Raw genomic sequence first — 13,394 nt, 5'->3', positions numbered from 1 at the left:
GAGACTGTTGCATAAAAGACAGGTAGCATCTCCTCCTCCTCCTCCTCCTCCTCTACCCACCTTTTATAAGGAAATCAGCAGCTAAAATATATTTTGTAAAGAGCTCGATCTTGGTGCTGTAGGTCAAATGTTGAAGGTACATGTAGCTAGCGTAGGGTGCTCAGAGGGCCTGGGGAGAAAAACGTCCAGTTTCCAGACCCAAACTGGCTTTACTGAGGAGATAAACCCTATGCTTGACTGGGTGAATTATTTTTTTCCATGAGCCTCAGTGAACTTGAAAGTAAAATAATGAGGAACCTTCCCAGGTAATACCACAACATAAATGACCACAAGTGACTTCAGGGTTAGGTAACATTATGCCTATTTTCTCCTGTATATACACTCAGAAATAAGATTTCAATATGCCATTTTAAAAACTGAAGAGCCTCAACAGTACCCCACCAGATTTCAAAATGGCAACTATAGATAGTGGAGTATCTTCATCTATAGAATGTATCTACTGCTAATAAAAATTTATATTTTTTTCTGTATAAGATAACAAAAATACCTATTGGCTGGTTTGCTGCTTAGCTGACTTTCTGACCTCTGCCTTTAAGCCTTGCCTAATTTGAAACTTATCACAGATGTTTATTTCCCATATTGTCATTTGCTAGTAATATCTTTTCCCATATCTTATTTTCTGCTAACAAAAGTCAAACATGTCCTGCCCAAAACTGTTAGCTCATATTTGCTGAGCTGCTCTTTCTGCTGTATTTTCCTTTCTCTTACATCTGCCTTATACTGTTTCTTAAACTATCTCATTCTACGCAATACACTTAGGCCTAAGAGCTGGGATTAAATGGTAGGTATAAAACCAGGTCTGCATCTCTGCAGTTTGAACCTTGAATGACAAAAGTTTACCCAGTGAAGGAAATACACAGTATATCCTGGGTAAACTGTGAGTTCATAGCGAAAATTAATAACACTGGGGAAGAAAATTAGTGGATTGAAAGACATTAAAGTGACTCTGCTGAAATGCTTTTAGGTTAAATAATATATTCTGAAAAGTCACTTTTGTTCTAGGATAAGGTGGGAGCTATATGTTAATTTCTTTTATTCCTGGATCATTTTCTCTCTGAGGTGTCATCAGTTGAATTTTCAGTACTACATTGAAATGAATATTCATCACTGAGTTACAGCTTTTGAAAGATCTGCAGGGAAAAAGAAAAAAACCCACCAAACCCCATTTCTTCCCCCTCCTTCTGCAACTCTGAACATGCACAGCTCCCTCCAGTTAGCAAAGCAGCGCACTGCAACCTGGGCACCCTCTTTGGGGTCTCCAGGTGTCCCCACAGGTACCGCTGGGACCAGGGGCCTAACGAGAGCTCATAGAATCACAGAATCGTTAAGGTGGGAAAAGACCTCTGAGATCATCGAGCCCAACCTGTTAACCTAACTGCCTGGTCCACCTCTAAAGCGTGTCCCTAAGCTCCACATCCACACGTTTTCTGAATGCTTCCAGGGACTGTGATTGCACCACTTCCCTGCAGTCTGTTCCAATGCCTAACCACTCTCTCCGTGAAGAAATGTTTCCTAATCTCTAATCTAAATCTCCCCTGGCACAACTTGAGCCCATTTCCACTTGTCCTATCACTTGTTACTTGGGAAAAGAGACCGAGTTAAACACAAGTGTAAGAGTTTGCAGGGTTGGGGCCTGCAGGAAAAATGAGAAAAATAATACCCCACTCGTTTCATAGCAGACTTGAGCTGGTGGCGAGAGGGCTAGCTAGGCGCTCCTTCACGGAACCCAGGGGGCTTGAGCTCATCGCGGTGGGTTGGTGCCCATTTTGGGAGGTGGAGCGGTTACAACGCAGCCTCGTGCTGCTGTGAGCAGAAGTGCAGTTAAGCAAACCAAGTCCTCAGATGCCCTACGAGCACAGATAAAACCTGCACAAAATCAGGAAAATGGGCAAAATGGCATTAGAGAGTGAGTGGAATTGTGTGGGTATCGGACACCGGGGGCAGGAAGCCTAGGAAATAAGAGTGAAATATGGGGTAAATTACAGTATTGCTCAGGATGATACACAGCTCTCACTGCTGAACAGCGTGGTTTAAAAATCCAATAGATAAAATGGAGTAATAAGGTGAATCTCTTGGCTGACAAGACAGGAGCTTTTCACCAATATGCTCTTTAAAAGGTGTGTTTTAAAAGCGGACTCAATGGGGTGTAAACGATACTACAATAAATTGCACAAGGGATTTGCAGTTTACAAACAAGGGGAAACAACTTTCCCAAGGGTGAAAGCGGGATGCTGCAGCTAAACCCTGCCGAAAGCCCAAGAGATGGAGCCTTGGCTCTCGGCTCCTGCTGCTTCCACGGCGATGAGGGAAATGCTCTCGATGGGACATACAATCTTTGTTTAGAGAGAAAATTGCCATGATGTTAAGAACATTTCTGAAATTTTTTAAATCTTAACACAAATTCCTTACATTCTCAGTAATAATACATGGAATTTTGGGCTCAGTGGGTAATAAAAAGGCTGCATTTAGTGCCACACAGTGGTAAAAAAAATAATTTCAGTGAGGATGGATATTGCAATGCAACACAGAGGAAATCTTTTATGCACTAATGCTAAACTTGGAAAAGGAAAAATACACTGAAAAAAAATTAGGACACACCAATCAATTGGTGACAGCTATCACCTGGATTTGTTCCTACACTCGCTGTGCAGCGGGATCTCCAGCCAGAGCTGGAACGCTCCACAAAAACATGGCGCAGCTGCACAGGGAGCTGCAGTCCCTCTACCTGCGCAGCGCGTTTGCACATGCGGTAGGACAGGGAATGACTTGATTCTTGGCGTGAGATTGGAATAGCACCAAACAGGACCATTCTGACGATAAAGGAGCTAAAATAATTTTTTTTTGCAGTTTGCACTGGGGTGCTCACCTGCAAAGTGCTCCAAAATAGCACCTGGGTCAGTCTTGCTCCAGCTGCAGAGTCACAGCTGATGTCTGTTGCCTGCTCCACTGAAAGCAAACTGTTCCACTTCTCCGCACAGCTGTTTTTCAGGCAGAGAAGCAAGAATTGCTGTCATTAGTCTTGCTTCACGCAAAAATATTATAGCATGCTATTTGGGAGGTATTTTAATTTATTTAAAATGGAATTGTTATAGTGTGCAACCCCACCTACATCGCCAATGGTATAGTAATGTTATACTGGTACAAAAGCCTTGTCATGCTATAGGAAGTAAATCCGTATGAGCTGGGTGAGATGGTTCACCAGCACATAAAATTGCACAGAATCCTCCATGCTGCAAGAAAAATGTGGTTGTTTTGGGGGAGGGAGGTTGGGGTTTGTTTGTCTGTTTTGGTTTTTTTTTTTACCAAAAAGGAGCCTACGTGGCAGCCCTGCGACAACCACACGGCTGGGGTACCAGACAGGCCCAAAGGCAGCCCCAGCGCGACCCGTCGCGTACAGCGGGGGTGGCACACACGTGAATCACATTTAGGCACCAGCCGAAGCTGGGCAAGCTGCATCCCAGAGATGCTACTGTATAACAGCAGCCTCCAGCTGACTCACGGCTCCAGCAGCATTTACCCTTGTGCGGCCTCTGTGCTGGGATGAATATTGAGCCTTTTGGCTAAGAACAGAATTTTAAAAAGCAGAGAAAGAGAGAAAATACTCAGTGAGAGTTAGTGAGAGCTGTTAAACCCAGGCTCTTCCACAAAAGAGCAGAAATTAACATTCAAGACAGGGAAGTAAGCACAGTAAGTTTTATTTTTACAGCCCAGCATGCTTGTAAACTGCGTGGCGGTACATGGAAGAAGTGAAGGGATCCATACCACTAGCATATGGAGCACAGGCAAAGACAGCTTCTTGCAAGCAGTTTGACAATTATTTGGCTGCATTCAGCTCAAAATATTTGTGACAGCAGCAAGTCAGAGCTGACACAAAGATGACAAATTCTTTGAAGTCCACTTGGGAATCACCATTTTCATCCAGGTTCTTGAAGACTTTGTCAATGGCGTCCTTGTCCTTCCCTGACTGCAAAAGAAAAGGAGCAGGTTGAGGTGAGAGGCGGCACAAACCCTAATGCAGCATCGTAACTACCTGTACCCCAAACAAGGGCCCTGGTGGGGCTCCGGGCCCTCGCTGAGGTGTGCAGGGGGCACCTGGGGAGACTGAGGTTGACGCCAGCTCAGGCACATTGTACCTTTCCATGCAGGTGTGATGGAGGTGTAACGGCTCCTGCATGCAGCCTTGCCATAGGCCTGCCTGGAGTGCCAGGTTATCACATATTCTGCTAGCGAGACCTTTTTTTTTAATTCTCTGCTTGTTTTGTGCATTATATCTCTGGGTATAAAGCCATGAGTTCCTTCGCACTGTGTTTGGCTGAGACAACTGCTCAGCGCCCAGCATGGGACGTGGCCCACGTCCCCAGGGAGCCGTACCTCCACCGGCCCGGCCCGGCGGGAGCTGCGCATCTCCTCCGCCAGCTGCCTGAAAAGCACATCCTCCTGCAGGGACTCACGCTGCTGCTGGGGTCGGGGTCAGCCCCAGGCGTGTGGGGAACAGGCAGAGGTTGGGGGCCTCTGGGCGATGGTGGGGGCAAGCGTGAGTCCCGGCATCCTCACGGCACGGGCACAGACCTGCATCTTCCTGCCCTCTGCACAGCGGCAGCGAGAACATCATCCCCCGGCTCCCGAAAGCATATGCTCCTGGGTTTATTACACCTGAGAGCTGTGGTCATGCACCAGCATGGAGAGACATGTCTTCTACTGTTAAAACAACATTTATCACGGCTAAGCTGTGTAATGCAAAGCCCTGAGGACATTACCCAGCTGAACTAAATGCCACGCATCCCCCATCCGCTCCCATGGAAAGCTCGGCTGGAGCTCGGGCAGTTTGCAGTTCTGCAAAATGATGCATTCCTGGGGCAAATGTCAGATTTAAGCTTCATTAAGCACTGCCACCCCAACAAAGATGCAATCGACCTCAAAAGTGCTTCGAGTCCTCCCTCTGGCCTTGGTGCCTGGCACAAGCTCTGCACAGGAGCTGGTGTCCGGGAAGGCACCTCCTGCAGCAGGCGTGATGCTGAGCCTGGCTTACGGTGGGGAAAAATATCAGAAAAATCTTTTTCTTTCCAAGTTGTCATAATTCTGATGGGCTGACTGAAGCAGTATATCTCCAGGCTGATGTTAAGTGAGGCACCATCCAAGTAGAAAGAGATTTTTTTTTTTTTTTTTTAATTTTGCCAAAGTAAAAAGAAGAAGGTTTTTTCCTAAAGTAGCTTACCAGAGGGCTTTCTGGCTTGAGTCCCGGCACTGATTAACTCCAGTGATTTTAGAAAACGCAGTTTTAAAAATAAACAAGGGATGGCAGTAGAGACCTAGCTAATGTAAGAAACAACCGTGTGGCTTTTGTTGAAGCTAAACAAAAAACAAATCTGATGTTACACTAGAAAGAAATTATATAAACTTTTGGAAAACTTCCAAGAATTTAGAATAATGACTACCTTAACCGAAATCTGATGGCACGTCTTGATCATGGCCTAATTAACTAAATTTCTCATTCTGTAATTTCATGTTTCGCTTCAAATAGAGGCACTTTTAAAATCACTAAAAATTGAACCAGTTCCCTAGATTTGACTGATGAACGTGTCTGGAAGGTTTTATTCCTTTTCACTTTGCAAATTACAATCAGTTTTAATTTTATAAGTGAATATTTTAAATTATTTAGTGAAATATATGAACTAGCTTTAGCCTCTGAATTACTTCTGAAATGCATGTGGGAATCATTTCGTGGAAACTCTTTATAACTGAGTCCAGTCCTTCAGTCCCGTGATATGGATTTATTTCTGCCTCTGATTGATTCAAGACCTTTCCAGATACTTGTGAGCTGTCAGCTACAACCAAGTCTAAGACCAGAAACATACATGAGTATTTAAAAGACACTGTTTCCCAGATCATTCTTGTAAATAAAAAAAATATGGATATAAATGTCAGGAAACTGCAGGTAAAACTTTTTTTCTGAAGTCAGACTTATGTTCTCAGTTTCTTTCTTGCAGTTATTAGTCTGCAAGACGGGACATTGCTGGGTTAAATTTAAGTACTGACATAAAATGTTACTTTGTGCTATTTTTTTTTTTTTTTCTAGAAGAGGTAAAATGGGAAAGGGAGATGGAGACTAGAACATAAGAGGATGTTCAGCTAATTATCTTCCTGGGAAATTCCATTTTTTTCCAGCAGTTTCAGGAAATAAGTAGAGCCAGTAAGAGCACCTGTGGGGAACTGGAAAAGGTGGTGCCCGGCCAGTAAACGTAGTCAGGAACGACCTTTGAGCATCATCCCACTTGGCAGTTGTCTAGCACAGAGGCCCCCCAACTTTATTTAGACCAAATGTCAAGTTTCTGGGGGATTTCCACACCCCCTTAGAATTCTGGTTTTGCTGTTGGTTTTATTTTTCTCTACGTGGAAGTGCTATAGGTAACATACAGCTCCATGATCAGGAACAGGAGGCTTCCTACCGTGCTGTTGGGTCGCAACCACTGATCTGTTTCATGGAGTTTTTTCTGAGACATTTTCATCTCTCCCCCCAGAGCCATCCAGGCTCTTATTCTGAATATTGCACCTGTGTTTCATTTGTGAGTCATCAATCCAGCAGGCATGGAGTTCATACGGTGATTTCAGCTAGCTTGCATGGAAGCATACTAAATTGTATCCTGGCTGCAGTGCCCTGAAATAGTTGTTAAAAAATTGAACTATGCTGGATACAAAAAGTGGTAGCCACATTTGGTTCTAGGCTTTTGCAATTAAGAATAATAACTGTACAGCTAGATAAACATCACTCCTGTGTGGAAAGAACAAGATATTTAAACATGTTTTCTGGATTTTTAGTGAAGGGAAGCAAATAAAAAACAATTGAAAATGAAAAGCATTTTGTCTCCCAGGCAGCTAAAGCTTTTATTATAATACATTAAGCATTTTGAACACCTACTAAGAGAAATTTTATATGTGTACATATATATAAAACCTACTTAAATGTACCTGATGATTATATACAAATGTATGTTGTAAAATACTTTTCCAGGTCTTTCTTTTACTGTCAAAGACAAATGCAAAACAGTTTGCTCCAAGTTCATCTGTTGTTCTTGTTTATGCATAATTTTGATGTGCATACTGAGTATGTAGTATAAATACCTATAGAAAGTAAGTGTATAAATATTGAGAGAGATTCCCTATCGGCAATCAAGATCTTCAACTGCTGACAGCATAAGCACCTTCACAGCAGTTGTGACATGAAGTGAGCTGATAAATCCAGGGATAAACAGAAGAAGTAGGTGAATTCTGAAGAAGAAACCCAATCTGTTTCAAAGCCATTGTCCTGATAACTCAAATGATGAATTTAGTTAACAGGGAATGGCCTTGAATATTAGAATCCGTTTTACACAGTATGCACAGAGACTTTTTTATTTAATTTTTTTCTACAAACCATTGCATATTTCTGGATGTAATTTCCCCTCTAATGTAAATGTACTAAAAGCTGTGTCTGCAGGCAGCCCTTGCACCCACTACACAGAAATGGTGCCGTACTGTTCTCTTACCGAGATGAAGTTTGGGAGCTCTTTTTCAAGGAGGGTCTTCAATTCTGCTTTGGTGAGGGTTTGCCTGTTACCGTCAGCCTTTGCATACTTGTCAAAGACAGCAATGATCATTCCCATCGCAGTTTCCAGCTGAGACATGTTGCTGCTGGGGTCTGGCTTTCTTCTGAACAGGAACAGCCTCAGGGCTCTCTCGGAAGATGGAGACCGGTCTTATTCTGAGGTGCTTTATGCAACTGTCCCATCCAATCAACGGTGGCACACCAGAGGGACAGTTATCCCTCAGCAAACATCCGTATCTGAGCGCTGCTTGGAGTACACACCTCTGGGCTAACAGCTATTCAAAACGCAAGCTTTATCATCCTGGTGTGGCTGGTATAACCAGTTGCTCACCAGTAGAAACCAGCCTCTCCTTCAAGATACACAGTGTGACTAACAAACGAAAATCAGATTTCGATACTGGCTGTTTGCTCAAGAATCACATTTGTTCCTTCAGATATCCCCATCTCAGCAGGGGGTTGATAGCCCAGCTTCGGCAGAGTATACGCGAGCCTGCTCAGGAGGAAGAAGAGCATCTCACTTCTTCACTACCACAGTTAGGGGCTCTGCAAGGTGCTGCCTGTGCTGTGCCAAGAGACTGCCCTCTCTGCCATGCAGAGGACCTTGCTGCAGACCAGATGGCTCGCTAGCACACACTGGGGGTGGGAGTCACTGGATCAAAAGTAGAGGTCCGCAATGCGGACAGCTAACTTAGTTCCCCTGGGCTTGCGCTCAGGCCAGAGTGGATGTCTGAAACAGGTCTGATGAACCAACATCTCTCCAGGGCCAGTAAAGGGAGCCTTGCAGAGCCGCTCCACAAAGAACTTGCTTAGATGGGGATATCTGAAGGAATAAATGTGATACGTGAGCAAACAGCCAGTATCAAAATCTATCTTGATCTGCAGTGAAATAACTTCTTGTTGACCCTTATGCAGCATCAAACCTTGCAATAAAATGGAGTGTACTGAAAAGAAAAGGTCACTTTGAAGTCCTGTGGCCCTCTGTGGCTTCTGATGAACTTTGTGATTTGCTTGAAAACTGTGGTCCCCCATCATTGAAACACCAAACACACTGGACCCACATGTAGACACAACAGAGCTGTTTGAGGTCTGCGCTGGGGGCTGAGCGGTACATGGGCAGTGTTAGCTCGGGTGATGGAAGTTGCTCAGCTACAGCTACACTGAGTTTTGAACAAGTTAAAATTTCTGGCCAAGCAGCAGGGTAACTTGGCCTCTGTCAAACTCCAGGGGGCTATGCTAGACCTGGAGGAGGTCATTTAAGCTGAGTTACGTCTACACTAGAGTCTGCAGAGTGGACACATTCTGAGCAAATTATTTGGGGGAACCTATCAAAACTAGGGCATCACACATAAATAATGCTGATGGACCCCAGGGTGCAGTGTTCCCTGTAGAAGGCCCTGACTATGGATTCCCAAAATTAAACCTGATTTTGGATGTCTTCGGACATACCTCGGCATGCTTGAAGATAAGTTTCCACTCATGTTATGCTATCTACAAGTTAGCAAAAAATGTTTTTTAATTGAGAAAAATTTTAAAAATTAAACTCCTTTCTCCTAGACGTCTATAGCCACCTGTTCCGTATCCAAAATCTGTCCTGTAACATCTACAACATCTCAGAGCAAGACTACACATCACAAGTACACGGAAATCTAGTACCTTTCTGCAACAAAAACCCCATGATTTTCTGTCTTCCATTCTCCAACATGGGATTTTGCATTTCCCAGAAAATCATGGCAACATCTCAGGCTGGATGCTTTATTCAAACAGTTCATCAGAACTATTTGTTCCTCTGCCTTCAACCTCATGACATAGTTGCAACTGATTTGCATTAAGTGGGTAAGGGTTATAAGTAAAGTTTGCAGTATCTACAGTAAAGTGCATGTTGAAACCTGTGGCGTTCCTTTAGAAGAAGGAACAAGAAGAGAGCAAACAACTGGCCTTTGTTAACTATGAACATCATCTGGTGTTTCCATATGCACACAATGGCAGCCACTGGTGTGTCAAGCGCCAGGAACTTTTCTTTGTCCTTTTCTGACATATATCTGTAGCATGAATATTAAACATGGCCATTAAAGAAAAATCAATTCCCCCCTCTAAAGGAAAACCTAACAAAATAAAACATCTGCTTCACACTTTTTCATGACTTTGAATCATGAACATCGGTACTAGTTACACAGAAGGAGAAAAAATGCGCCAAAAAGGGAGAGGGGGAGCTCATCGGCTTAAAGTCAACAGGATATGTCAGTATGTTCACACCTTTGCAGAAAAGGTGTCCTCATTCTTGACCCGTTTTCCTCTGAAAACAAAGGTGACACACAATTTTTGAGAAGACAGCTCCAAAAGTAAAGCACTAAAGAAACCACAGGGACTGAATTTCTACAAACTGAAAGGTCACCATGGTAGCACTGCCTGGCTGGCTTTTTTTTGTTTTTAATGTGTCCTATTTATATTCATGTATTCACACACATCAGTACTGCTCAGACTTTTCAATTCACACTTTTTGTATTGTTTAAATATTTTCCTACAATTTGTTTTTCATTAAAAATAGCAGTTCTGTGCACAAGGCACAATTACAACTGTTGGCAAAAACAAAACAGAGTACAAATACGAGGCACACACAGCAGAGCAAGCAATGTTTTGATGCCAATGCATCTGTCCAGCTCCCTAGTGAGATAAGCCATTTTCTGTGGGCTTTTTAAAATTTTATATTATTATTTTAATGTAAACAGTATCCATTATTTGCCTCTTTCAGGGTTCTTTCTTCGAAGAATGGTATACGCTTGGAGGAGTATTTACTGAGGGTTTATACAGAATTAGGTCTTGCTTTCCTAACTTGGGCCAAAAGTTTAAATTATTTGTGTGATACAAATGTGGACTGTCACACACATAAATTTGAAAAACCATTCAGATACACTCAAATTTTATGGCATTTGGCCAGATGTTCAGGCTTACATAAGATTTGTGTGACCCTGTGCTGATTTTCTCTTGGAGAATAAATTTTATCCTATGGTTTTTGCAGCAGCATCTGTTTTGGGAAAGTCTGAATAAATATATTTATCAGCTCTACTCTAAAGAGCCATTTGTGTCACAGCCAGCTGAATAGCTGAAATGGGACAGCTGAAATGTTAAACTTCTATTAGAGCTTATCATCCCTTAAAGCTTATTCCAAAAGGTGCAGGAAGTTACATGAGAAGGACTCGTTGACAATTTCCACAAATCTGTTATGTATCTGAATGGAAGAAGCACAAGAGGGAGAAAACACAACCTGAAATGATGAATTTGCTGTTTTTCTTAATTTCTATCTTGGCAGCAGTACGAAAAGCACTTTATTTTTCTTTTAGCAAGGGGATAACATCTTGAACCATAAAGCAGCATTGCATGTTCTGCTGATTATGCGTGAGGGCAGGAAGGCCCTGCAGAGGGACCTGGACAGGCTGGATCGTTGGGCCGGGGCCAACTGTGTGAGATTCAACAAGGCTCAGTGCCAGGTCCTGCACTTGGGTCACAACAACCCCATGCAACGCTACAGGCTGGGGGAGGAGTGGCTGGAGAGCTGCCTGGCAGAAAAGGACCTGGGGGTGTTGGCTGACAGACGCCTGAACATGAGCCAGCAGTGTGCTCAGGTGGCCAAGAGGGCCAATGGCATCCTGGCCTGTATCAGGAATAGTGTGGCCAGCAGGACCAGGGCGGTGATAGTGCCCCTGTACTCGGCACTGGTGAGGCCGCACCTCGAGTGCTGTGTTCAGTTTTGGGCCCCTCACTACAAGAAGGACATCGAGGTGCTGGAGCGTGTCCAGAGAAGGGCAATGAAGCTGGTGAAGGGTCTAGAGCACAAGTCTTACAAGGAGCAGCTGAGGGAGCTGGGGTTGTTTAGTCTGGAGAAGAGGAGGCTGAGGGGAGCCCTTATTGCTCTCTACAACTACCTGAAAGGAGGCTGTACTGAGGTGGGGGTCGGTCTCTTCTCCCAAGTAACAAGCGATAGGTCTTTTTCAACCTTAATGATTCTATGATTCTATGATTCAGTGTTCCACACTGAGATAAAGTTGTCAAAAACCTCAAATTTTCCAGTGTCCTGGATTGTTTGTTGAACTTAGAGTATCAACACACTTTATTTACTAAAGAGCAAGGTTTTCCTTTCCATTCCTTCTGAAAACCTTGCTCTAAGTCTGGTTAAAAGTTTTTAAGGGTCATTTCATTTCCTCAATGTGTGGTAAATTTACTTACGTCTAGTGATTAAATCATGCAATTACTACATTGTTTTGAAAAACACAATTAGAAAGATTAGGCTCAAGAGGCACTGATGAGGCATAGGCAGAAGAGGAGTTTGTGCAAGCACGGTGTGATGTTCAGTGACACACTGTATAGGTTCTGTTAATTATATACATATAGGATTTTTTTTTTGTTGTTATAATTTACTTCTCAAAATATCCTTGAAACTTATTTCACAAATGCAGTTAATAAGCTCACACACTGTTTAAGTGAAGTTTAAAGGCAGGTAAAACGGAGCGGACCAAGGTCAGCTAATTGGCTGTGTGACTTTCTGAGCTGAGAGTTGGGGTAATAACACTGTCGTCTGGCAAAGCTGTACTGTGGGAAACATACTTTCATCGTTGTATATTGACTCTACTCAAACACATTTATTAGTGCACTAGACATAGCCAAATTAGAATGTAAAATCAATGAATATATTACAGCCAATAAATTAATATTTGCAGTGTAAATACTTTTGTCTAGTTTTCAGTCCTTGGCTGAATAATTTCCTGGATGCTATTCTTTACAGGGCTTTTATACTTTTCTTTTAAGGTTCATGATATTAAGGCTTCCAAGACTACTATTTTTTTTTTATTGTAATGACAGAAAGAGAGGTCACACCCTAAGGTAACTGAATATTGTCCACTCAAGTGCTGTAGTCATGATTTCTAAGTACTCTGATTCCTCAGCCAGTCTCACACAAGCAGTCCAACTGTCATTTGCTCTACCTTAACACTCATAAAATCCTACTCAGATATAAGCCCATCATGCTGAGCTGTGGTGAGCATAGCAGAAAGTTGTTCTATGGCATGATCAGAAAGAATAGGAAAAAAGACAAAGACAAAGAAAAAGAGAAAGAGAGAAAAAGAGAAAGAGAAAGAGAAAGAAAGAGAAAAAGAAAGAGAAGAAGAAAAAAGAAAAAGAAAAAGAAAAAGAAAAAGAAAAAGAAAAAGAAAAAGAAAAAGAAAAAGAAAAAAGAAAAAAGAAAAAAGAAAAAGAAAAAGAAAAAGAAAAAGAAAAAGAAAAAAGAAAAAAAGAAAAAGGAAGGGGGAAAAAAAAAGGAAATGAGCTGTGAGAGAGGATGGTTGTTTTGTAAACTTTAAAACAGACTGAGTGAACCTTTTAAAGCAAGTTCCTATTTGTTAGAGAGAGGTAAAAACACACAAGAATGCCCTAGCCAATTCCAAGAAAGCTTTCAAAAGACTTTTGTACGCAAAGAAGAATATTTTCGCTGTGTTAAGCTCTCATGAAGTAAGCAATACTCTTTTTCCTTCATTGGACAAAAACATTTTCTCAGAGGGAAGGATCCCTAAGAGAAAGTTGCCTCGTGTTGAGTGTCTGTGCAGGCAACACATCAACTAAAACCCTTTGCTTCCCCCATAAAAATATTTTTTTGGCATTTTAAAATAATTTATGCATATGTTGAAGAAATGAGAAGGACTGACCTGCTATCACAGAAATGTGTGTACAGTGAGGTGATATCCATATACACTGTCAGGAAGAT

The 13,394-nt window shown here is 42.4% G+C and overlaps 1 protein-coding gene across 1 annotated transcript; it reads right to left on the bottom strand.

The window, feature by feature from the left end:
- Nucleotides 1-3,874: 3,874 nt before the first annotated feature.
- Nucleotides 3,875-7,721, bottom strand: S100P (S100 calcium binding protein P; the record flags this gene model as incomplete). Its single annotated transcript, XM_082315478.1, has 2 exons — nt 3,875-4,024; nt 7,584-7,721. The coding sequence occupies 2 exons, from the start codon at nt 7,719-7,721 to the stop codon at nt 3,875-3,877; spliced, it is 288 nt and encodes a 95-aa protein (XP_082171604.1).
- Between the last annotated feature and the right edge of the window lie 5,673 nt (nt 7,722-13,394).

Source organism: Platalea leucorodia, assembly GCF_965183815.1.
Source record: "Platalea leucorodia genome assembly, chromosome: 6".
In the NCBI taxonomy this organism is placed as follows: domain Eukaryota; kingdom Metazoa; phylum Chordata; class Aves; order Pelecaniformes; family Threskiornithidae; genus Platalea; species Platalea leucorodia.
The sequence above is the reverse complement of the archived record's forward strand: the minus strand, read 5'-3'. Positions and strand labels throughout refer to the sequence as shown.